Below are 26674 nucleotides of genomic sequence, written 5' to 3'. Positions count from 1 at the left end.
TGTGTTCTTGCCCCGGGGAAAAAAAATTGAACTTTAAATTATTTGAAGGGATGAAAAAAGAGCCAAAAACTTAATCCCAAGTTCCCAATTCACTAAGAACACAATATATAAATATTTAGTATGAAAATATTCTCATTTAAAGTGGGAGATTCATATATTTTCACTCATGTGGACGAGATGAAGAAGCACACGTGCTCCTTCTCTTCCTCTTAAAGTATTTTTATAAACACATTATCTCTAATTTTAAGAATCAAATCAAGATTTAAGGGGTTAAACACCTACAACCAAAAAAAATATATTTGAAAGCGTGAATCAATAGCATTTTTATTTAGATGTGCTTTAAATTGATACCAAGATAATAATATGTTTTTCAGATAAAGAAGAAAAGAAAACTCATATGATTTATTCCACACTAATCTAAATACGTGTAATCATCTCATATATCAAATAACCTTGCACGAGAAATTTGAGTGGTTAATAATCGTGTAGTAAGAAAATATTAATATAACTTAAAAGTCTTGAAAAGAAAAAGAAAAAGAAAAAAAAAGAGTAAAAGTGAGTGGCGCCTAAAGATGAGTGGTAGAGTGGTGGTGGTGGGCAGTGGGCACTTATGGGCTTATGAGAGCACGTCAAAGCAGAAAGCGTACGACTACGCCTTCTCTCTCTCTCTTCTCTGTAAAACTGGCTCGCACAGACAAGACGGCATTATTTATGACTTTCCAATGAAACAAGTCAGCCTCAACCTTGTACCACTCTCTCTGGTTGCGCGTCATTCACACGCGCCTATCTGGTTTCTCTGCTTCCTGCAAAAGACCTGCTGTTGTCGCGTGTGGATAAGAGGCAAGGGGAGTCGCGTGGATGTCGTCTCGTACTCTTGTAATCTTGTTTTGTCCTCTCTTTGGACTGGACTGGGTGGGTTTGTCAATGGGACTAATGGGAGATTTTACTTTGCTTCAAAATCCTCTCGTGATTTTGCTTCATTTTTCCACTCATTTTCTTTCCTTTTTTTCTTTTTTTATTTTGTCCCAACTTTTTACAATATAATTATATAAGTAAACTCACTCTTTTTTGTTTTTAAATTTAGTACAAGATGTTCCAATAAAAAAATAAATTGAACAACATTTTAAGATAATTTATGATAGGTGTAAAAGGCCTTAAGAAGAATACATGATGATGGGCAATCCGTCTCTATTAGGTTAACTATGTTATGGATATTAGCTTCGATCAATTCATGAGAGACACATATTATAAACATTTTATAATTAAAGTATAAAGTCTAAAGTCTAAATTCTAAATAGCGATTCTACAACATAAAATAAGGAATCATGTTGGAAGAAAAAACATAAAAAGAAAGAAGAAGCTATCAACCAAACCAATGGAGCTTCTGGTAGTCCAACAAAGATAACATTTATGATGAATCATAATTGGTGTGAATTTTTAAGTTAACAGGTCAAATTTTTTTATCAAATAATATATGTGTATTATAATTTATAATAATCTATGTATCATATCTTGAATGTGTGTTTTAGGTGGTAAAGACATGCTTTAAGTCTTGGTTCATTTGTATAATTGAGATTGACACAAATAGATCTTAGTATAGATGATTACCACCATTAAAGAACTATAGTTTGCAATGAGGCAAAGAAATATATAAAGCAAGTTTGACTTGGCATGCATATATGTTAACAAACCACATTACAATCTAGATTAGAAGTGGGATTTGTTATGATTTATGTCAAACCCAAAAGAGTCGATCACTCAAAGCAAAGACTTGGTTAATTTGCTAATACTTTCCTCTCCTAGACCTAATATAGTAATACTACATGCATTATAAATTGATGGGTGCTTCTCATTAAATCCCTCCCAAATCAATGAAGACACATAAATGCTTGGGAAGCATAAATCCAAAAAGTGTATTAAAAATACAACCAATACTAGGCAACCAGTCTCTCTCTCTCTCCCTCTTTTCTCTCTCTTGAGCTGCACAGTGACTCTTTATTTAGCCTTGTATAAGAGGTTGTTTTCATGGGGTCCGGCTTGGTGTGTGTGCCGTTACATTTTCTGCCCGCCAACGAAACACACCGAAAGCACAAAAGAAATTCCAAAACCCAATATATATAAAAAATAAAGGACAAGCGTGAAACCCACTCTGCTGAAAAATCAATCCCTACACTCTCTCATCTTTTTCTTTCCTCTCTCTCTCTCTCTCTAGCTTATAGACTCTCTTCTGCACTCCCAAAGAAAACACAGAGAGAAAAAAGAGAGATGGGTGTGAAAGTAGTGAGCTTTTCTTTTGTATAATGAGCAGAGGACTAAACCCTCTTCTTCTCAGAAGAAGATGGCAATGAACCAAAATGAACAAGAAACCCATCCATTCTTGTTGGATGCTTTGTACTGTGAAGAAGAGAAGTGGGAGGAGGAAGTGAGTGAGATTTATGATGATGATGAATACAACAACATCAACCACAACAATGACATTAATGGAAGAACCAACAACCCTTCTCTGTTTCCTCTGCTTCTGTTGGAACAAGATCTGTTTTGGGAAGATGAGGAGCTCAGCTCTTTGTTCTCCAAAGAAGAGCAACAGCGAAGCCATCTTCTTCTCCATTTGGAAAAGGCAGAGTCTTTGGTCTGTGTGGCTCGGCGTGAGGCTGTGGAGTGGATGCTCAAAGTGAATGCCCACTATGGATTCACCGCTCTCACTGCCATCTTAGCCATTAACTATCTGGATAGGTTCCTCTCCAGCCTCCATTTTCAGAGAGACAAGCCATGGATGGTCCAGCTTGTGGCTGTCACATGCCTCTCTTTGGCTGCCAAAGTGGAGGAGACCCAAGTGCCTCTTCTTCTAGACCTTCAAGTACGTACAAACAAACCCTCTTCACAAACTTCACGAATACAACAAAGTACTGGTTTTTACTCTTTATTTCCTGGATTGTTTTTTCAAAATCTGAAATCTGGGTTTTGTTCTGTTTCAGGTGGAGGACACAAAGTATGTATTTGAGGCCAAAACGATTCAAAGAATGGAGCTTTTGGTGCTCTCAACTCTCCAATGGAGGATGCACCCAGTGACCCCACTCTCCTTCCTTGACCACATCATAAGGAGGCTTGGATTGAAGACCCAACTCCACTGGGAGTTCCTCAAGCGCTGTGAGCGTCTCCTTCTCTCTATAGTCTTTGGTAAGCAAACTTCCATTGAAGCAAAAGCTCAGATTTTTCGATAAGAACAAAGCACAAACAGAAAGATTCCCTTAAAATTTTCTCATCCATCTCGTTTGCTTTTTTTTTTTTCTTAATGTGACTCTGACTCTGACTCTGATGATCAGATTCAAGGTTCGTCGGTTACCTTCCTTCTGTTTTGGCCACTGCAACAATGTTGCGCATTATAGACCATGTTGAGCCTTGCAATGCCATGGAGTACCAAAACCAACTTCTGGGTGTCCTCAAAATAAGCAAGGTTGGTTCATGTCTTTGTGGTCAATCAGCTTTCATATTCTTGTTTCATTCAATTAATTTGCCCAGTTTTTTAAGCTCAGTTAAAGAAGACCATTAATGCACATTAATCTTAATTAATTAATTAAGTGCTGTATTGCATTGTAAACAGGAAAAGGTGAATGATTGTTATGGTTTCATTCTTGAGATGTCAAAGGGGTATGATGAATATAACCCCCGCAAACGCAAGCATGGGCAAATCCCAGGTAGCCCAAGTGGAGTAATTGATGCATACTTCAGTTTTGATAGCTCAAATGATTCATGGGCTGTGGGGTCGTCTTCTTCATCATTTTCTTCATCCCCAGAGCCTCTCTTCAAGAGGAGCAAAGCAGAGAAATTGCCTTCATCACTCAACAGGCTTTTTGTGGGCATTGTTGGTAATCCTCCTTAATAATAATATTAACCTCTCTTTTCCAAAAAGAAAAAGGAAAAAAAAAAAAAAAAAAGACTCCATCTTTATTATCGTAATTTATCTTTTGGTGCCGAATCTGATCAAGTGCTGCAGCCATTGCCACACATGCATTTTGTGCTTTAATTTACAACAATGCCCCCACACTACAACTCTCCTACTCTACCACTACAGTCATGTCTTGGAGACTTGGAGATAATGATGATGATGATGATGATGAAGATGATGGAGTTGTGGGGTTGATGGCATTTCAGAGCAAGAGAAGGGACAAGATTGGGAATTAATTAAGAAGAGTATTACTACATGAAGTCTGCTTCTCTGTATATTTTTTTATAAAGCACTAGTCTTATATAATTTCCATATCTCTCTCTCTCTCTCTCTAAAGTCTCTCTTGGACCATTTGGACATATTATATTAAATAAATAAATTTAAACACCAATTTTGTTCATCTGCTTGCATACGAAATTACGAATATTATCTATCATATGTTCACTTCTCATTAGCTCGATCCCTTTAGCCAGAATGATGCAGTGTCAGATGTGTCAGGTATCAAAATCTCTAGCTATCTCTTTTATGGGGTCATGGAAAATGGGTTCTATAATTTCTATTTGACTTGTGATATTAATAACAAATTATATTTAAAATAATGAAATATGTTAATATTACATAACAATCAATATAAATTTTCTTTCCTTATAAAGGTTAATGTGTTTGAAATTATATTTTAATTTAGTCACCAAGTCCAATTCAAATGATGTTATGTATTTTGGTGTATTGAAAAATATTAATTTATTAATTTTTTTTACTTATGAATGTAAAATTAAGACTTTATCTTTAATTTAGTTTAGGATATATAAATGAAATTTAAGATTTAAAAATGAAGTTTAGAGTTTAAAATTATGGTTCGAGAGCTAAATCTTAAGTTATTTTATTGTGTAGCAGTTAAAAACAAATTTAATCTAAATCTAAATCTGAATAGTTATGTATATTTATTATTCTATTGTAATTTTTTTTTTTTTTTTTGATCAATAATGATTAAAATGAAATTATGAAAATATATTTTGATTAAAATATAATTATAAAAAAAATTATTAATTTATTTGAAATAAGTCTTATTATTAATTAACTTCATATTACGTTTAATCAATATGGAATTAAATTAGATGAAATGGGTATTTTGCTTTGTTTAGAGGGAGATAGATAGATGGGTTTGATTGCATGTGAAGGGAGGGAGAGAGTGTCGGGGAGTGGATTTGGTTGGAAGGGGAAGACTTTTTGAATGGGGGGTTTGACCTCGTTGGAAGAGCCACTTCCTTTGTATCTTTCTTAGTGATGTTGGTGTAAGATTGAGGTGACTGTAATCCTCTTTTATAAAACCTAATCCCCCACCTAAGAAAAAAAAAAAACACTATCCACTGCTCTCTAGATCTTCTACACTTTTTGGCTTCAAGTGTTGTCCTGCCATCACGCGCCTCAGGGGAGCGTGTGCGCAGTTGCAAGCCTATGATTTGAAGTGGTGAATGAAATCCACAAGAGTAGTAATAGATGTTTCAAATGCATATGATGCGGTAATATTTTATTTGTTTAATAACTGATTTATTTGATTTAGACTTCATATATTTAGGGTAAGTAAGAAATTATTATGTTATTTTGGTGAACAAAAGTTTAAATAATAATTGGTATCTCTATTATTATTTTTTTGAAAAACTATATGAGTCTAATATGTTATGTTGTCAATCATTATTTGGTTTAATTTTGTTGTGAGTAGAAATTCTAAGTTTAAATCTTATAAAACAATTGTTTATAAAAAAAAGGGTATTTCATTTTTGCTCACAACCACCTTTTTGTGGCCAGCAAAAATGGATTCTTGAATTGGTCGAGTAAAATGTTATTTTAATACATGATAGTTTAATAATATGATATGCTAGATATTTGGTAAGTTTTTTCTTCCTCTATAATCATGGTATGCAATTAGTCTCTTGCATTTTGATCTTTATATATTAATCACATGACAAGTTATTATAAAAGGTTTATTAAATAGCAAAGAAGAATTCTTCAGTTAGAGAACAATACCCAATAAATCATTTGTGATTTGTTTTAAGCCTTTGTTTTGTTTATCATTAAGAAAAAAGGGTTTGTTTGGGGCTTAACCTTGGAGCAATGAGTATATGGGTGATCAGCTAAAATGTGTTTGATGTGAATTCTTATCATATATTGTACCAAATTTCGATCATTTTTTCATTTTTTCTCAAGTACTCAAATTAAACTCAACATATTTTTCTCAGCATATTTCATCCAAAATTTTCATATAATTAAGTTCTCGAAATACCGATATTTGATAGATATCTTTATAATTTTAAGTTCATGGTATTTTCATTACCATCAATATTTAAATATCGGTTTTTGTAAGATCAACTCGGTAAAAAATAAAGAAAAAAGGCAAAAGGAAATTGGAATGATGGTCATTTAGTTGGTGAAATGTTGAAAATGTTGTGAGGTGAAAGATTGTGAATATAGAATAGATAAGTGAAAAGGGCATTCTATATCTGTACATCACATTAGGGTGGTACCATTGATTGATTACGATTAGGAAGTACTGGAGAAAATCTTAATGAATGAAGTTTGATTAAAGAAAAATATAAATTGGGCAGTCAAAGTAAAGTAGGCACTATTCAAAATCCTACTGGCTCCGGCAGTGAAAGTGAATCTTGCTTAGGTGTGCATCTGCATATGTAAAATATGTTATGTACACAAATGTACTTGGACTTATGCAACTATTGGTTATAGGATATATATATATATATATATATCTCTCTCTCCCCCATTCACGTTGCCTACCACCACTGTTTAATGTGGTTGCCCTAAGTTATAGCAAATGGTCAAATTCCCTTGTAAAAAGTTTTACTTTTTCTTTTTACAACGATGAATAGTACAAGATGCACCAATTCTTATCTTAATTTTATAAATTCTACCTATTGAGATACTTTTTCATTTATTAGTTTATGGTCTATTTTAATTTCATTTATTTATAATAAGTAATAAACTAACATGTGATATGTTACATTAGTTGGCGACTACTAATTGGTGCATGTAGTATTATTGAAAAAGATAACATGCCACAAATGCATTGTTACTCCTGAATCGTTAATAGGGTTATTTTCAAGTTTAGTACTTGAACATTGCCCTAATTAGGTACTAAAACTATTATTTATTTAAATTTTATTTCCAAACTTTTATTTCGTCTCAATTTTCTATCTAATAAGACTTTCGTCCAATACTATTAACAGACGGCGTTAAGGCCATGGGCATTTTAGTCAACCTAAGTTTGTGAATGGACTAAATTGACTCTAGGAATAAGGCCTGTGCGGAACACCTGATCAAATTAATTTGTATTATTTGGTGAAATCCACATTATATGTTAAATTGAGACAAATAAAATGTTAAATTTCACCAAATAAAATTTTAAGTAAGCACTTAACAAATAATAATTTTGGCAAATCCCAAAATTGATATAGTAAAATAGAAAAAGACCCATGTTCATAATATGCTTTTAATCTGTCCCATCTTCACTGACATCCTCGTGTTTCTCTCTCTGCTGCTGCTGAGTATGCCGAAGTTGCATTGATATATTCCTCAAATAGGACCTGTAACCCTTTATCCCAGCTTTAGGCCTCAGGGATAATAGTGCATCCCCTAGCTTGCTAGCTCTAATATAATCCAATCTTTCCTTTGTGTATAGTACTTATAGGATTAGACTAACTTAGTTATGTTAGAGCCCCATAATCTTTTCAAGCTAAAGTAATGTGAAAGTTATGTGCCACCCATTACCCAATATCACCATATAAAGTTCACATTCCCTTGGCTATCCCCCCCTTTGCTTGGAGATTCATGATGCTTCATTTTAGTGGATTCTTAATAGTGCATGCCTCACCCTTTTGCTTGTTCTCTCTGCTTTATTTTTATTTTATTTTGTTTTCCATGGTAGCAATAAAAAGAAACAAAGTTCATTTTGCTTTTTTCACGTGTTATATTGTAATGATAAAATATTTCATTTTTAATTAAGAGATCGATGAGTCTAAGTATAGTGCATGCAAGCAGGCATATGGTAAAGCAATTAATATGTCTTATTTTCTTTTGAAATTAAGAAGACCAATTTGAATTGAAGGTGTTCCATTTTTTTTTTTTTTGTCTTCTATTGAAAGGTTAGCACAATATTTGGCATTGCAAATGAGGCGAATAGGATGAAAAAAACAAATAACATTGTCAAAACTTGTACTCTGAGTAATGCCTATCACCATCCTTAATAATAATGAACATTATACATTATCTTTTCCATAAACCCTCCTATAAGCAATGGGTATGTGGCATTATTTTACCAAAAAAAGTATTTAGTCTTCGCACTATATATAGTAAAGCAAGAGGGAGAGAGATTTTGGTAGTAAAATTGGATGGAGCACTAATTCAACCAACCTATAAAAGGGAAGAAAGGCAAAAAGTAGGGTGATTTTGAAGTTGGGAGACAAAATCTTTGATTTTGTGGGAAGATTGTCTTTGGTTTGGTCCTTTGTTTTTTGTTTTTTTGGTTCTCTGCTTTAAGGTTGGCAGTAGAATGTAGATGATAGTAGATGCATGCTAGTGATAATCATGAGAGAGAGAGAGAGAGAGAGAGAGAGAGAGAGAGAGAGAGAGAGAGAGAGAGATGTTTTTTGAAAGGGAAACAGCTTGCTCCCAAGGAGTAGTGAAGATCATGAGGTCAGTTTGTCCCCACCCCAATAATTGCAGAATAATATGATGGTTTGGGTTGGGAATTAGCTTGGTTATATTAAAACTTTGATCTTTTTTTTGACCTGGTCTAGTGGTCTGTCTGTCTGTCTGTCTGTCTCTCTCTCTCTATATTATTAACTATTATTGTTTCATTCAACAAAATCACATGAATTCAATAAATTGCAACCAAAACTACTAAAAACCCTTTGAGTAAACTCTCTCTCTCTCTCTCTCTCTTCTTGCTCACAGCTGTAAAGCTTAAAGGACAACAAAGGAGAGGACCATTCACAGGACAGTGGGGCTGTGTCTTTCTCTCTCACACAAACATGCATGACACACCTAGCTCATGCCCCAGCCAGGGGGCTTTGTTCTTTGTAGAACATGGAAACAACTTCCATAGGCTATGCCACTGAAACATGCAACTGATACTTTTTATAGCCACTACCATCTTCAGCTCTTGGATAGTTAATGATCCTTTTGACTCAAATACTCCAAAGTATTAACATCTCTTTTGAATTTTCAAAAAAGAAATAATAGATTATTGTGATCTCAACTTTCAAATAATATCTCCATTAAGTATGAACTTTGAGATTGGAACCATATTTCATGCCTCCATTTGAGGGTTAAAAATAAGACTTCATTAATAAGAAATTAACCAAAGTTCAAAAGAACTAGTCTTTTGAGAGGCTGTTGGCGTTTTTTTTCTCAACAGACACCAAAATAACTCTGGCAGTTGGATAAGCTTAAATTTTGTATGAATCATTTTCATGCAATGTGTTACATTGTTAATAAACTTATTAACTCTCTAAGCTAGTTCAAGTGACAAAATGAATTAAAATTAAGAAAAGTCAAACGTTTGGAGTGCATGAAAAAACGTGCATAACTTTTTATTTGAAGTGTATCATTTCTCTTATAGAAATAAAAAAAAATGCATGATAAGTGAAAATATATACAATTATTAATTAGTTACTCTTTCACAGGAAACAAAAATGTACGTTTATGCATATTTGTCTGTGTTGAATTGTGCAAAAATAAAGTTTTAGCACCTAATCCCCGATGCTGCGTATGCTTGGCCCTCGTTTGGAGGATGAGAACGGACATAATTAAACAATTAAAATGCATAATAGTTCATTGTCCTATATTTAGAAGGCTTGTAAAGAATTTGGGACTGAACTTACACTTAGTATATATTATAATCCAAAATAACTAAGAATTTATGTTCCATTCTCAAAAATAGTCCACAATAGGACTAGTTTATTATGTCCATAGAACACAGTCGTATCCCGTGCAGTCCTGTAATGTATTCCAACGAGGCCTTGTAATTTTAGTACTAGTAATGCGTATACAATTCATTTCTTCGATAAGTTCAAATTGCTTTAGATTTTGGATTTGTCTTTCTCATAAATATCGAAATCCCAAAATATAGAGATTATGCATTAATTTTGGAAACAAAAAAGATATGGGTTGTCTATTCTCATTCCCTGGTTTTTAAATTCATAATAACAATTATGTACTTATAGTACTTCTGATTCCAAAAATTAAAATTTTGTTAGTGTTATGATAAAATCATTTTTGTTCCAACATTTCTCTACATTGGAATGAGAACGTAGGATGTGCATTACCAATTACTTTTGAACGAATACTTCAATTTCTACGTTGTTGACTTCTCATCAGGGTGGAGAGTATTTGAAAAAGAATCTTAATTTCGGAAAAACTTACTATGCAAACACTTCATGCATGTGATACACATTCACATATACATACATATACATACATATTTTTAACCATTGTGTTGACAAGATTCACTTTTTCTTTATTAGGATATAGTTTTTCATCATTAATTTGAATGTATAACATTAAATGTTCATACGGTACCATCTACTGTCTTACTGTCTTCTTCATTTCAAGGAATCTATCATTCATGGAAAATTCAGCTATCACACAATCTCAACTACAAAGATAGATCATGATCGATCACTAGGTATTGAACAAACATTTTATCTGATATAGTATATTTTCCTCACAGCTGCAAACTCTCAAGATAAGATCGATGTGTACTAAATTCAATCCACCCATGTATGGATGTGACAAAGGAGTTAGCTCCAGGCAGCTGATGCAGCTGCCAGCATTGCCAAATGGTCATTGGCCCCTCAAGAAAATCAGAAAGCAGAGGAGGCCCCAAAACCACTGCCAAAACCAGCACCAGCCTGCATTGCACATCCAATGCGTGACCCATATTATTGTGCCAATATATGTCCTTCTTCATATCTCTCCTCTGCTACACAGTTAATATTGACACTACTATTCAATCGGCATCCAATGTGTTGGGGTTGTGTCCTTGCGCCTTCACTTTCAATTCAAAGTGGTCACCATCTCCTGCAATAATGCCAAAAACCCAAACCAATTTTTTTAACTTGGGTATAAAAGAAAATCATCATCATGCATGCATGTTGACCTTGTACAGTCATATTCATCAAAATAGTGAGAGCATGGTGTGAGAGATATATAGCTGGTTTCCCTGCTTTAATTTATGAGGAGCAAGCTCAACAGACATACTAATTGATGAACTGAGCTCAATCTATGTTCATGACTACTTGGTTTGTTACTATTTAATGAGTCATGTCCTAAAATATATTCAATAAATAGTGGAAGTTGATGAAACATTACTACACCAGAATCTTCAAGTGGGACCTTTATGTAAATCTCCTTCAATGAGCCCAAAATGAATGCCCCACAAGTGTCACATACTCACATGTTACATATTATGCACACACAAATATAGTTATATTAATATATTTATATAGAGGGGTCCAAGGGATTGAAAGTGTTGAAGGAGTATATATAGACAAGCAACATTCTATATATAGGATTTATGTTGAAACTTGAAACTCATATTTTAGGTGGTCCATGGTTGATTTTTTTTTCTTTTGGGGAAAATCATAAAACCGTGACTCTTCATTGGGTTCATTTTACCACGCATGATTGAAAATAGTTTTTAAGCTAAATGCCTAAATCAATACACAACATTATGTGCATAAAAACCTTAAAACTAGTACATTCCTACATTTTTGAAAAAGGCTATTCAAGTCAAGTACTCATTACTAAATCATGCATGAAACAACTTGTATAATAAGAATAAATTAGTGGTCCATTTTCTTTATCCCATATGTAATTTGCCTATGAAAATTGAGTAGTAAATTTACATGTGACCAAATGTGTACAAAAAAAAACCTAAAAACATTGTAGATTTCTAGACTTTGACTTGAGTTGGTGTTACCAATTTGAGCTATAGTAGTGTTTTATTGATTTGCACAAAATTATGTTACTATGAAGTTGTAAATAAAAGTTTACCAGCAACCACACTATTTTATAACAGAGGGCAAATGGTCCCTATTCTTCTTTTTTAGTTTTTTGTTTTTAGGTAAATGAATGGTCCCTATTTTTTCTTCTCTATAGGAGGTGAAATTAATTACAAGGCCAAGTAGGTTACACCTTTTCAGCCTCAAGAGTCCCTTTACAGGGTCAGAAGAAAAGGACAAGAGAAGTTTTAGGGGTTTTGAAGGGTCAGCCATGTCCCATATCTGTGAAACTTGGCTGCCATTCTGAGAGCATGTCTGGCTTCTCAGACAAAGATTTGGGTATCTTTTGACAGGCTAGAGTTACCACCACTATCAACAAATGTTTTCAAAGGGTTTGGACTTTAGAATTTAGGCTTGGGTCTAGTAGTAATAGCCTAATAGGTGTTAGGTGACAACTTGAAATGCCCTATCCAATGCAAGGCCCACTGGTTACTAGTATTGAAATTTTTTGGGTCCACATGGACTAAATTGACAGCTATTTTGCTGAAAAACTCCATTAATTTTACTCCGAAGTCCCAACTTAGTTATAAGACATTAAATGAGGAAGGATTTTTTTTTTTTTTTTTTTTGTGGTTAAAATTCTTTTCTCTTGTACATAAGTGTAAGAGAATAAATTGGAAGTGAGAATCTAACATGATATTTTATCGGTTGTCAATTTATACGATTAATTATGTGTAAATTACAATTTAATACTTCAACTTTATTTCAGATTTTAAGTTAGTACCTCAAATTTAAAAAGTTGTAATTCTATGTCTCAACTTTTATTTTGTTTTAAATTAATACCTCTGTTAGTCTGACCGTCAAAAAGATCGTTATCTGATGACGTGTCACACCACTAAAAGGCTTCATTTCAATTTAGTACCTCAACTTTATCATGTTTTTCAAGTTCATACCTCAAGTTAAAAAACTTGCAAATAAATAAATAGTTTCTAATTTTTATCTCAACTTCACCTCAACTTTTAACCTATCAAATCTTCACCAAAATCAACAATTTTATAGTCATTTTGAAGCTATGAATCTCATCTTTATAAATATATAGAAATAATTCAAAAAGGAGCTATGAAACGTGAAAGAAGTAGTCACAAATTAGGCTACCCGAAATTGTCAATTTGTTTGAAAAATTTGGCACTTTCAGGTAGCCTACTGTATGACCAATTATATTGGGTTTCATAACTCTTTTTTGCATGATTTTTATATGGTTGTAAAAAGGAGATTCATAGCTTCAAAATGAATATAAGATTGATAATTTTGGTAGAGATTTGATGGGTAAAAAACTGGGGTGAAGTTGAGATAAAAACTGGAAAACATTTATTTATTTGCAAGTTTTTGAACTTGAGGTATGAACTTGAAAAATATGATAAAGTTGAGGTACTAAATTGAAATAAAGCCTTTTAGTCGTGTGTCACGTCATCAGATAACGGTCTTTTTGACGGCAAGACTAACAGAGGTATTAACTTGAAACAAAATGAAAGTTGAGGCATGAAATTTCAACTTTTTGAACTTGAGGTACTAACTTGAAATCCGAGGTAAAGTTGAGGTATTAAATTGTAATTTACCCTAAATTAAATTAATAATCTATCAACCTAACATCTTATACTCTCCCACAATAAAACATTACTTATTGTATACATTTATAAGTTTTTGAATCTCCTCAGGTACTAATAGTTCATGGGCATTACCAATTTGGTTATCACTACAACAAAAGGGGATTACATTTCAAGATATGGAAAGGACCGCATAGAGCCCCTGTGGTTTACTTCAAATAGTTTTGGGATTTTTAAGATATATATAAAGATATGGGTGATAATGTGACATAGACAATTCAATTGCAATATTTGTAACGTGATATGGACAGTTGACACCTCCAGATATGTAATCGATAACAACTTAAAAACCATCTATGTACATGTTACAGGACGAAATAACTATTCTTTAGACTTTAGTTCATCACTATCTCAGTGAAGCAAGAGGGTCCTGGCCTATTGTCTCATATACACACCCTGCAACTCCAAAAGGGTATAAATTATTTGGCCCACATTTTATTTCCTATAAAAACAAATCCCGTGACTCTTGTCATAGACTCATAGTACAGCATTGAAAGTTGGTATGCCATCAACTCTTCTCCATCCTCCCAAACAAAGTAAATAAATAACAATGAAGAAGAAGATGCAGCAGAAGCAGCTTCATTCATCACAACCATTTACTTGATTTTATTGACTTTTTTGACTAGGCACATGAACTCCTGGGATTAAAGTATGTATGAATCATATATATATATATATATATATAGGTTAATAGTAATAGCAAAAGACAGTAAAGCACATGATTTTACTTATTTATTACGTATACTGTTCTATACCTACGGCTAACAGCTTGAGTTTATTGCAAGAATAATGCTACACCTAAACAAATCCTAAGATGTTGACCAATTCTTTTGTTCATGTTTGGTCCCATTTCAATTTTTATTTTTTTGAGTATAGTACTTTCATGCCAAGTTATGTCATATCATTCAAGTGATAAAATTTTGGACAATTTTTTGGTCCACTTAGTATTATTGGAGGTTGTATTTAGTACATTGATATGACATACACTCTATATTTAGTGAAGAATCTATAATTCTATTTTGGTATGGTCATTCATGACATACAATCACATTTAATGGTGTAAAAACTACACCCTAATAATGGAAAGGTGAACCTATTAACATTCATAAGTCAAAAGTGATTATATGTAATATGACATAAAATTTAAGAATCTATATTCTAATAATAGAAAAGTCAACTCGTTAACATTTGAAGATTAAAAAATGGTCACGTATAGAAATTTCCAGTATTATTGTATTAATCTCAATCCAACAACGAAAGCCACATCGTCACTCATAAGGGATAAGATATCATTAGGATCTGTTTCCAAAGTAAAAGATTAATCTTATTCTATTTTCCAAAGCATACGAGCTGTTTTTTTTTTTTTTCTTTTCTTCAGATGAGTGGTGAAATAGAAGCTATTTCTTTTGCTAGTTAAAATACAGGATCACATTCCATAGTGTATATGCCTGCATAAGAAGAAAGGGTATGATCTTAAGGCCTGTCCCATGCCCAAACCCACAAGGGCTTGATTTCTCTTAGAATCCGTTCCAAGGCTCACAAGTCACAACCAAATTATAATTGTCTACTGCTCCACCCCCAACCAAATCAACCAAGTTCTGCAGTTACATTTGCCTTTTGTTGCGGCCTCTAAACTACACATTATTTTACTTTCAAGTTTCATACATGAAAAATACACGTGGAAGATCTGCACAAAAAGCGAGTCCTTGGTGCAACCTTGGTAATAGGCAACTAAGATGAATGTACAAGTGCAAGCTGCACTAGATTTTAATGCATTTGTTTTCGTATTTCGCTTTGGGTATCTTCAGAATTTGGGGGCAGTTCTCTCTTTGCTATCTCTTCAAATTGAAGAGCTGCAATGTCTTAGATTTTCGTTCTGTTTTTTTTTGATGTATAGAAAGTTGTGTTTATTGTTTCTACTTTGTAGCTGCCTTTAGGAGGTTTCTTTATTAAGTGACTTATCGTTTCTTATAAAAGAAAGAAACATGTCAGGGCAGATATGGACATGCTTAGCAGAATATAGATTAGCATCCAGAGTTACCTAAATTCGTATAGGTAGTTAAAGCAGCACATAAACATGCCCAGAAACAAAATGTGATCCCATAGAAATCTACAAAAGAACAATTTAGGAGCTCTGATGATTATCCTCCTCGCATATGTGCACCCAATTCACCAAATTGATCATCAGCTTCTACAGTATCCTCAGAAAGGCGCACAGCATCCAGCTTCTGTTTCAGGACTTCTATGGCATTGAGTAACAACTGAGAAGCTTTAACTGCACCAGTAGATTCCACCGTGAATATAAAACTATCTTCTTTAGCAACAATATCCACAAGCCCAGGCTTCCCCATAGCTTCTGCTTTCTTGAGCACTTCATCATCGTAAGTGTATGCTTCAGCATCAACTACCGTGACCTTTCAAAGTAGAAGTACAAAAAGGAAACAAAAAGTAACAAAAAGAAAAAAAGATAGCTCATGAATTATGGATATATAAGCGAATCAATGATAATTGCATCAGGGAAAACGTTATTTACCACTATTTATCTTTCTTATTTTTGCTGGAAATGCATAGTTATGGTCATAATACAAGATTCAAATGAATTAATATGACCCTCCATCATATTTGTACTCAGCTAAAAAGATTATGCAAAACATGTCTCAAATGCACACCATATAAATGGCTTGGAGCATAAGCCAGTTACAAACTGTTCTATTTTATTACATTTATTCCCCTTCAATTAAAATTTAAGATTGTTTATAGGGCACTCTATACTTGCTAAAGAAACCCTTGAAAAAAATAAAGTGAATTGCGTAAATAATTGTAGCTATAATTCCAATATATTTATAGCACCAGTGTCTTCAGGATGGACAATGACTAGGACCCTTTTTGGTTGTCTCATGAACATAGAATGCATCACCCAAATTTATATAATGATTTTAAGCTAATAACTCGTGAACTTTAACGGAGCCACGAAAAGTATTATGTTACTGGTCATGATTTCAAAAGTGGCTCCATTTAAGATGATATATTCCACATAAAACCATCAATGGTCATGCAACAATTCAATTATATGGGATGACCACAGATACACTGAATGACCATTGATGTGGTAGCCACTTCTATCTCATTACAGTATCCAGTTCCTGTGCTTTTTGGAATCCTCAGAGCACTCTGATTCTTACTGCACTTTGTAAAAACCCACAAGATCTAGCAACACAAACTAGAACTAAGTCTGAACTAAACTACGTCTCATAATCACCAGTATTTTCTTCATCTACTGTTTCCCCCATCCATCATGACCTGTGTAACTGTGTTCCCTCCTAAAAACCACATCTTGCTGCAAACAGACTATTCTATAGTTCATGCAGCCTAGGATTTAAGGAATTGATAACTTTCAGCGGCACAATCTCACCATAAGCAGTAAACATCTACCCACCTACTACTCATAACATTATGTAACAACTGTCACTGTATGTCTCCAAACAAAAACCTTTTGGAGATTCGGTCATCATTTGGGTGACTCCCTGTATCCGACTATCCGGGTTTATAGCAGCAACAGGATGATATACAAGATTTTTACTCTAAAAAAAATTATAAAAACAGGTTGATAGCTAGAGCAATTAGTTCACATCCAAATGGTGCAAACATGAGCTAGAACCCCCATCCCACCCACTATAAAGCAATGTATTATAAGATGAGGTACAGATTAAACACACAAACATGTATGCAGGGTCCACATTTCTAAGGAAAACAATGAACCGCAATGCAACGAGTTGGATAACTTCTCCAATCCCTTCAAAGCAATGAATTTTATAAGATGTCTCCAAGACAAAATCTACTATTGACAAAATTATAAACTAAACTATCATTTCCATTCAAACAAAGCACGGACGTAAGAAACAACCAACCTTATGGGTTTTAGGATCAAGGTCAAAGACTTTGGTAGGACTACTTTCAACCCAAGCTTTCTTCTCCTCGTAGGTCAACTCATCCATCATCTCCTCATTGATTCGAATGTCAGGTTCGTACATGAAAGTGACAGTGGCCGCAGGTGACCACTTTGCATGATCTTTACCAATCCCTTTTCGAGCAATGGCCCTCAGCCTCAGCTCTTGCCCTCGTCGTAACTTCACAATGATAATCCCCCTACACCACAAAAAAGTAACCCAAAACCCAATTTAAATAGAGCAACAATCATGCTCTTATTGACACAACGGACCCACAATTCAGCACAAAAATGTTCACATTGCGAAACCCAAATCAAAATTCGAAGCAAAAACAGAGACGTATAACAATATACTCCAAACAAGATGAAAAATCGAAACGAAACCCTAAAATATTCAATCTTCAATACCTTTGTTCGGAGGACTCCAAGCCGGCGGAATCGGAGAAATCGACGGGGACAACGGTGTGGTCGGAGCTGAGGAGGTCCTTGCTGGTGACGTCGAGGGTCTGGTCGGAGTGGCACTTGGCGCGGAGGTGAAACTCGACTGAGCAGTACTCGCACTGGCCATCGCCGTCGCAGGCGTCGCAGTCACGTGAGAAGCGCATGCTCATGGCGCGGTCGCTGGTCAAGGGGATGAGGCCTAGGCGGTGGGCGATGAACTCGTCGTTGAGGACGGAGGAGTTGATCTCGATCTCCACGAGGTCGATGGCCACCGTGGGGACCTCGGCGATCATCACGCGCCGCAGCGCGTTGGCCACGCTCGCGTCGGTGTCGCGCAGCTCGAACTTCATGTAGTCGTCCCTCATCTCCCGGATTTTCACGCGCGGGAACCTCTGGTACGATTTGCCCTCCATTTTTCTTCTCACTGTCTGAGTCTGAGTGTCTCTGAGAGAAGGGTTTTGGTGAAGACGGAATGGCTCACGGTCACAGGGTTTTGGCCTTGGGGCTTGTATGTCACTTACATGGTTGCTTATATACCCCTCGCATTGTACATAATTACATTTAATGCCACACCATATTCATAGTTCATAACTTCATATCATGAAATGAGATAATTTAGTGAAAAAAAATTAATAAAACTTATTCTTATTAAAGAGGAAAATTTTGATTATGCTATTAATGAGGGGTATAAATGGTGGCGATCCATTAAAATTATAATTAGGAGTGAGGGGAAAGATTCTCTCTGAAGAAAAGCATGTGGGATCGTAATTTAAAGATAGTTTTCAAAATGTCACATATTAACAAACCGTATTATTTCAGAGATTTTAAAACCATAATCCTTTAATTTAGAAATAAATTAATGCTTAGACCCTTATGGTATGATGTCTTAAGACTGCGGCCCCGTTTGGGATTGCGGTGGAGGACCCAAAAGCTACTGTGGATGACAATTCTCAATCACCTACAACAGTTTTGGTGTTTGGTAAAAAAATAAAAAACTGTTTTTCCTCACAATTCTCAACTCCTCACAACAAAAACAGAAAGTAGGTTTCTAGGTGCTTTTAAAAGCTGCAGTGACTCACAGCAACAATGAATATTTTATTTTACCCACAATACCCTTATTGATTTCTATGATTTTTATTTGTTTATTTTAAATTAAAAAATATGTTCATTATTAGTTATATTTTATATTGTGATAATTAATTATGATATTTTATTTATAGGATTAAAATTATAATATACCTAAAAAAATAATAGGCATACTTATTTAATAATGTTGTTCTTAGAAAAATTAATGCTAATAAAAATTTGTAGTCAAAAATTTCAAAAACAAGTAAAAAAACATATTATTTTTACCAAACAAATAAGTGAAATGCACTTTCAGCATCATGTCCATTTTAATAATTATACACAGTCACAGCATTTTTATATTAACATTTACCAAACACTTTGATACTGTTTTTTGCACTCACAACACTTTTGAAAACATAGTTTACCAAACACTCAACTGCTTTACTTTACAGCTGACTTTAGTTCACAGCTGTTTCTCACAGCAATACCAAACTGGCCCTTCCAGAAGCAAAAGCTCTAAGCCTCTAAATATTATGGAAGGAGGGATTTTCCAAAAGAGTCCCTAATCTAAAAAGATTAAGATAAGCCTCTGACAAGCCGTTTGGCCCGTCTCAGAGCATGGTAAGTTGAGTGTGTGAGCTCAGACTTATGGTGTTGTGGCCTTGCCTTGGCCAATTTGGTTTATGTGTTAAATAATTTTGGAAAAACTATCCATGACGATCATCTCTTTAAGTTAAGAGAATATTAAGATCAAGCATGAACTCCATCTCTCATGAGAGAATTTCGTACTAATTTGATCATCGAAGACTCTTTGATAGACACCGCATTGATTTCCCATTAATCTTTAATCCTATTTCATTATTTCTTAGAAGGTAGATTTGGCATTAAATCTATTGACCAAAAATTGGCTACATTAGAGAACACTTCAATAATATAAAGTGAGTAGGATAATTTCCTATTGATTTTGTAGAATCCCAAATATACAAAAGCCCAAATCCATATAGCTAAAGAAAGTGGATTAATAAGGACATATAAGACCAACCTTAAGTCTACAAAAACATTGACATGATTACAGCCTGCCCTTGATCTTAGCCAAAAGGAGGAGAAAGGTACAGTCCACAAAGGCACAAACCCTTATAAAAATCATATATATCATTTACACAATTTATATCAATTTAATTTACAATACAGCAAATTGGTTTGTCCTTTTTGAAACTAAACTGGCAATCAGTTCATATGGATCTATTTGACTCATTACAAGGAAAGGCCATGCATGTTCTAAGCTAATTGGTTGTCTAATTAAGTGTATAAAGCCTAAACTACTACTTTGTAGTTTGTTGTTGTAGAACTGGTTGCTTCCATGACTTATCTATAAATTATAATATATTCTTATGATTAATTATCAGCATATTACAATGTCTAGCAGATGCCATAAACAAGGGGCATATCTCGATATACTAACAACAAGAGTAGGAGGGATATATATATATATCCATAACATGTACTGTTTCTTTATTCCTTTCACCATCTCTGCTCCTGCAAATAGTCAGTAACAAGTTTATATTAGCATATATGTATATATATATATACACATTATTTAAGCATATGGGGCACATATATGAAAATACAGAAAAGGTAAAGCATTATTAGAAGTATGTTCTGTTATCTACTTATTAGCTTAAGAAGTGGGATTTGGCATTCAACAGTTCAGATGATCACAAATAATTTGACACAAAGTTATGGGTGTAGTTCACATTGCAACCAAGTATACTTACAAGCTGGGTAATCTCATTTGATAAGGATGCATCTTGTTGGTGCTCCTTCAGCACCAAGCAACCTTAGAGGTAAGCAATGTACAGAGTAGTTTCCTGGTTGAATGTCATCAAGCTTTAGGCCTTCCATAGGAATGATATCCTGATCAAGCATATATATACCAGCAGTTTAATGTTGAGGGTTGCAACAAGATCTAAACAGGAGCTTCATTAATAGAATTCAAAATTTCCAATTACATTGTAAAGAATTAAGTCAGGAAATCAAATACAGGCAACTAAGTTTGAAAAACAAGTTATGTGCTTTATAATGATCACATTCAGTCTTTCAATGGACTGAGTTGGCCCTTCAAAAACAGAACATCGGTTGGCCAGGCCTAGGTGAAAACATGGAAGAGCTGCATTCTATCAAATAAAGATTTTACCCTGCCCTTGAGAAAAGCAACATGAGCCGGAATAGCATCATCATAGGTAGCAATGGAAAAGTAATCAGTTCCTGTATTCAAAAACAGACAGGAGTATAAGTGCAAGCACAACCATTTGTAATGGAAAGGGATCACAATCATCACATGTACAGGAATTTGATTATCTTTCACAGAAAGGGATTACATGTACTCTAAACTGAATAACAAAAAATGGGAGTAATTTTGTTGAGAATTCAATTAACATATAATTAAGATTAGACAATAAATTAATGTCTTACCAACAAGTTTGATGTCTGTGTTATCTACTACCCATTTTGCTCCATCCTCTGTGAATCCCACATAGCTTGAGTCAAATTCCTTTTTATGCATCAGCCCCCTAAAAAATGACATAAGATATCATGTCTTTTTCAGATTCAACATTACTTTCTGGCCTTGTAAGCTGTTTGTATGCACTGATATTATATATTTAGGCTGTCTGATTATTGCATGATATATAAAGAAGAAGTTCCCCTTTTTATTTTCGTGTTGAGTGGCACTATTCCCACCCCCATTCCTATTTCACCACCCACCTTATTTCCCACCTCTTCCAAATTTTAGAAAGACACCAATTTACTTATCTCACTCTCATTATTCCCAAATTATCCCTGCCTATTTTATCTTCTTCATCTTTCCCTTCCTCATCCAAGTTTTAACCCTAACCTTAAAAAGAAAAATAAAATATGAAAGCTACCAAGCTGCCATGGGAGAGAGCAGGGGAGAAAGCCGGTTGATGTGGACTTATGTTAGATCATAATAGATGGAACTTTAGACCATGTCTTTTTGCAAATCCTAATGTGGTTAGGAAAAGACTGAGCTTAGAGCTCAAATGATTACAAGATCTAATATAATGAAAATACAAAACAACTTCCATGATCAAAAAAGCAATGCCCAAATGCCCATCATCCATCAATTTGCAGCACCTCACATGTGTTAAGTATGATGCCACATATCTGTATTTCAGTGGATATAGCTGTTCAAATTTAGTTACTATTCAGCCTATGAGGTTATGACACATGGTTGGGTCTGTTAGTATTTTGGTTATAATTCAGTTAGTTTGGTTAGCTGGGTTGTGGCTCTGTAAGCTTAGCTTAGCTCATGTATATATCTACACGATCATATTCTTTTGTAATCATCTTGATCATAATCAAAAGACTTCACTTTCTTCTATCTCCTTCTCTCAATTCCTCTGAATGGGTTTCATGGGAGATAGGTTGCTGTAGCTGCTTTATTTCGTTGTTTATATCTTTTTGGTAATTTATAAAAAGAGAAAATTATAATGAAATTTTTTACATGAGGGGGTGGGAAAACAGGAATGAGGAGTGTGAATAGTGACACTCTTTCGTTTTTTTCTTGTTTAATCAAGAACTATATATAACCATTTCTTTCTTTTTTACAACTTTTAATTACACCACAAAAGAGCAAGAGTTTAGTCATATTTATAAGGAAGAGGATCCTCCTCAGTGGCCAAAAAAAAAAAGAAAAAAGGAATAGGCTCCTCCTCTGCTTACTGGGTCATTAACATCATATCAACACAAAAAATATAAGTTGATCTTATTTCATATACACTTACCTGTCAGTATTTAAAGTCCTGAAAAGAACGCGGCGCGTACCCTTGGGAATGTTTAAGGACTTCATAACTTCAGCTGTAAAAGATAGAGGAGAATAAGACAAGAAAAAGGCTTAGAGGATAAAATTATATATATACTCAAAATTTATAAAAATAACAATTATTTAAGAAATATTATTGACAGTGACAAATATGCCTAAATCTTCTCTTGCGATTCACTGATTAAGTTGACTTTTCATTGAGTGCGTGATTTTTTATTCACCTCTAAATAAATTTACTTAATTTCACATTATGAGATATGCAAGACAATTGTGAAAAAAACAGAAGATGAAGTGTGAAATTCATATACCAAATTAAGCATTTGAGATGCAATAAAATTGGAGGTTCACTTAAGCTAGTAATGCTACTGAAAACATGAACTATATAAGTATGTGAAAAGGCATACAACAATTTGAACATACATAGTGAAATCCAACAATTTGGAACATAGTGAAAAGGCATACCTGTTATGTTGCTATTCCTTGGAACATCAACAACAAGTGCAGGACCTATGAAAAGAATCAATGAGCAAAATCATTAACTAGTAGGTGTTGCTACTTGAACCCCAATATTTGTCCAAAATTTGACCAGTACTCTCCCTCAATTTTTTAATTCTTTTATTATCCCTCATCAAAATTTTTTTATTCCCTCTCTTTTTTCAACAATTTCAAAATTAAGAAAAAAATTGAGGGGAGCTACAGCTACTAATCAAATTTGGAGTTGATACAACACCCATATCTAAATTGCATAGCGTAATTTTCATTCATTTTTTTATGATATGATTGGATTTGGACACCAAAACAAATTAATTGGGAAATCCCCCACTATTAACATATATAACTCTTTAAATCATACATAATCACATTGGTTATTAGCATGAATTACCGTTGAGCACATCCAAATCAAGCTGATCTACATCAAAGCCTGCATCAAAGTAGTCATCGAACACGTGGCCAGGGGCATCAACATGGGTACCAGTGTGAGCAAGCAGCTTGAACTGGGAGTTGTTGGTGAGAGAACCGTTCTTCATGCTCAGTTGCAGCCACAGGAAGTGGCCGATCCCATCCTTGGAGCCATACACAGGAATGTCAGGAGTATACCTGTGGGTGATGTCAAAGATTCGGCCATTACCGTATACTTCTCTCCGTACGGGTTTCGGGGTGTCCCCGACACCCGTAGACCCGGAGGAAGCGAGGATGAAGTAAAGGAGTGTGACCAAAAGAGGAAGAAGATGAAGTTGGTTCATGGTTTTGAGCATGAGGTTAACAAGTGATGGGGGAAGGTACGTGGTATATAATGTTGTTATGTCCAAAACCACACATTCAAGTAAGAATCTGATTACTCAATAATTCAGATTGAGAATCTGATAAAAAAAATCACAAAAATTTATGCTTATGTAAGAATCTTTTAATGAGTTGAGCTGGACTTGTGGAGTTTAGTTTGAGAGCATTTATTTCAGGATGAGCATGGCATGTATGGAATGTAGAAGTAGGCTGAATACCCACAAAAAACAAAAGGGTCCAGCCCAGCCCAGCCCAGCCTCAAGCCTCAATCCCACTTTATTCCAAGCTTTCTGTTGTTTTCCAGCCTCAAGTCCATTACTTTCTACTTTCTACTTATGGTCGAAGAAACTTCTCTATGCATCAGTCCAACCTGCCATCTTTCCATACTCTGTTATTAATTATGATTTAATTTTTCTTAAATCATGTTTTGCACTGTTGATTACCCGTAATTAATTAATAAACTCTTGCTATATATATATATATATATATATATACAATTATACATACACATATATTTGTATATGCATCTTTCTTTGAGTAAACAAACGAAGACTTGGTTTAGTCTATCGTTTTTTATTAGTAACACTATGTCACCTATGTGGTGTTACGGTACCATAAAATAACGTTTCGATGTTGTGATATTACTGTAAAAGGTCTAAGTTTCTCAATTCCCTGTGGCTCTGATTGTTGAACCAAATGCTAACGGCTAAGTAAGCAATAGTTTGGTTAAAGGAACCCACTTGAGCCATAGCGAAAATGAAGTTTTATAGGGCAATTGTCATCTTAATTCCAAATATAATTTTTACTTTATGAATGATTTTCATGTGTATCTCTCTGTCTTGAACAAGAAAAAGCGACCAAGGACCCTGCAATTTGGACGGGAATTACCTGTGACCCCAAGATCTGGGCATTTTATATTCTCTTGAATCTAGTTTCGTTTGTGCTTAGTGGATTTCAACTTTATGTGTTTTTCTTCCCAAAAGTTTTGTTGGGCTTTGATGTTTTCTTATGTTTTTGGGTTTTCTTAATCATTTTTCTATTTGATGCCGAATATTGTGATAGGGCAAAATGTCACCTATTTTTAGAAATTACGTGACCTATTTTGATGATGTCATCTAATTTTAGAAATCACGTGATGATAGGTCACCTATTTTTTATGCCAGATATTGTGATGGGGCAAAATCACTTTAGAAATTATCAGTAAAATAGTAACAAGGCATATTCAACTGTAAAATGGGATATAATTGAAGTCATTTTGTTAAAAAAATTTCCTTATTATTTCAACCATCTCTTTTATTACTGATTTCTAAAGGCTCGTACCTTTACGATCCGAACCAGACAAACTCCGAGTGAATTGCCCACTTTTGTGTGTGATCAATTCAATATATGAGTTCACATTTATGATTATTATATATATATGGCACGACCAGAGGCTCGTACTTTGCATTACATGTCACCTATCAATCAATAATCAAACTGAATTTTGCATTAACATGATCTTTGGCAGCACTGAAGCTGCCAAATTAAGGAATATATGGAACCAGACAGACTCAGACTGATCAATAATTCGATATATAACTTCACTCTTATGCTTGCTTCCTTGTTCAATTAATGAACCATGAATGATGACATGAGAACCCACCACATTCTTCTTCTTCCTCTTCTTCTTATTCTACTGCTACCATGCACCGTCGTCTACACGATCGCCGCCGCCGCATCACCATCCAACCTGGCTGTTGATGCAAATTCTCGTAAGGTAGATGCAACAACTTAGATATGCTGATCTGGCTGATCAAGTGCTTCGCTGGATGATGAAGTGGATGCTGGTTGAGATCTTCCTGGGAATGGCGGCGGAGAGCCGAGCCGAGCCGATACGAACACATGTTTTCATGTGAAGACACGAAGTCCATGTGTGGTCGGATCGGGCATGGGATTCCAGGCCGAGCCGATCCCATAGACTGGGGGTCTTTCCGAGCTCTAACCGGTCGACGCCAGAACCCGAAAAGAGGCCATCTCCCGTGCCGAGCCGAGCCGGACCGGGATGATCGTGGGAAGATGGACACTCGATCCCATGGAAGATCATCGGTTCGGCTCGGACCGAACATGGAGGGCCGGCGTGGAGATCCGGTCTGAGCTGGCATAGGCGATGCCGAGTGGTGATGACGTGGGGGTCAAAGTTTTGACCACTGAGAGTCAACTCCGAAGTGGATGTTGACCAGCCACGTGTCGAGCTGTGATTAGCTGTTCGGATTGATGTGGATTTTCCCACAAACAGGAGTCCCCCAACTTCCGATCCGAGCGAGCAGTGGTGGATTGGAAGTTGAAGTGTAAGGACAATCCCAAAGGTAGCATGTTGCTTGATCCGAGCCGAACCCGACGAGCCCAGGTTCCCGAAGATCCGAACACAAGACGACTTGTGATTAGTCAAAATATCTCAGAGACAGGTGAAGAGACGTTTGATTTCTGCATGGG

At 34.9% G+C, this 26674-nt stretch overlaps 3 protein-coding genes across 3 annotated transcripts; 1 reads left to right on the top strand and 2 right to left on the bottom strand.

The window, feature by feature from the left end:
- The first annotated feature begins 2160 nt into the window (after nt 1–2160).
- On the top strand, nt 2161–4344 carry LOC147276696 (cyclin-D3-1-like). Its single transcript, XM_086252966.1, has 4 exons — nt 2161–2857; nt 2976–3177; nt 3324–3454; nt 3602–4344. The coding sequence occupies exons 1-4, from the start codon at nt 2339–2341 to the stop codon at nt 3878–3880; spliced, it is 1131 nt and encodes a 376-aa protein (XP_086109092.1). The 5' UTR covers nt 2161–2338; the 3' UTR covers nt 3881–4344.
- An 11290-nt stretch (nt 4345–15634) lies between these two features.
- Nucleotides 15635–18500, bottom strand: LOC147276695 (DNA-directed RNA polymerases II, IV and V subunit 3-like). The gene is made up of 3 exons (XM_086254211.1): nt 17980–18500; nt 17534–17771; nt 15635–16039 (listed from the first exon to the last, which is right to left on the bottom strand). Exons 1-3 carry the CDS (start codon nt 18423–18425, stop codon nt 15767–15769), a joined length of 957 nt encoding a protein of 318 aa, XP_086110337.1. The 5' UTR covers nt 18426–18500; the 3' UTR covers nt 15635–15766.
- A 1703-nt stretch (nt 18501–20203) lies between these two features.
- On the bottom strand, nt 20204–24287 carry LOC147276694 (cyclase-like protein 2). Its single transcript, XM_086253517.1, has 7 exons — nt 23805–24287; nt 23384–23428; nt 22884–22956; nt 21553–21650; nt 21275–21345; nt 20856–20994; nt 20204–20616 (listed from the first exon to the last, which is right to left on the bottom strand). Exons 1-6 carry the CDS (start codon nt 24175–24177, stop codon nt 20869–20871), a joined length of 786 nt encoding a protein of 261 aa, XP_086109643.1. The 5' UTR covers nt 24178–24287; the 3' UTR covers nt 20204–20616; nt 20856–20868.
- Nucleotides 24288–26674: the final 2387 nt, after the last annotated feature.

This window comes from Dryas octopetala, chromosome 8 (assembly GCF_963921425.1).
Source record: "Dryas octopetala chromosome 8, drDryOcto1.1, whole genome shotgun sequence".
Taxonomy (NCBI): Eukaryota; Viridiplantae; Streptophyta; class Magnoliopsida; order Rosales; family Rosaceae; genus Dryas; species Dryas octopetala.
The sequence above is the reverse complement of the archived record's forward strand: the minus strand, read 5'-3'. Positions and strand labels throughout refer to the sequence as shown.

What these genes read in the sequence shown, in the direction of transcription:
- LOC147276695 (XM_086254211.1), bottom strand. Translation starts at nt 18,425, where the DNA reads ATGGAGGGCAAATCGTACCAGAGGTTCCCGCGCGTGAAAATCCGGGAG. An exon ending in TTGGAGTCCTCCGAACAAAG is followed by an intron (nt 17,772 to 17,979) that starts GTATTGAAGATT and finishes TTTGTGGTGTAG; the next exon opens with GGGGATTATCATTGTGAAGT. An exon ending in TTGATCCTAAAACCCATAAG is followed by an intron (nt 16,040 to 17,533) that starts GTTGGTTGTTTC and finishes CTACTTTGAAAG; the next exon opens with GTCACGGTAGTTGATGCTGA.
- LOC147276694 (XM_086253517.1), bottom strand. Translation starts at nt 24,177, where the DNA reads ATGCTCAAAACCATGAACCAACTTCATCTTCTTCCTCTTTTGGTCACA. An exon ending in CACAGACATCAAACTTGTTG is followed by an intron (nt 21,346 to 21,552) that starts GTAAGACATTAA and finishes TTTTGAATACAG; the next exon opens with GAACTGATTACTTTTCCATT. An exon ending in TTGCTTTTCTCAAGGGCAGG is followed by an intron (nt 20,995 to 21,274) that starts GTAAAATCTTTA and finishes ATGCTTGATCAG; the next exon opens with GATATCATTCCTATGGAAGG.
- LOC147276696 (XM_086252966.1), top strand. Translation starts at nt 2,339, where the DNA reads ATGGCAATGAACCAAAATGAACAAGAAACCCATCCATTCTTGTTGGAT. An exon ending in CCTTCTCTCTATAGTCTTTG is followed by an intron (nt 3,178 to 3,323) that starts GTAAGCAAACTT and finishes TCTGATGATCAG; the next exon opens with ATTCAAGGTTCGTCGGTTAC. An exon ending in GTGTCCTCAAAATAAGCAAG is followed by an intron (nt 3,455 to 3,601) that starts GTTGGTTCATGT and finishes CATTGTAAACAG; the next exon opens with GAAAAGGTGAATGATTGTTA.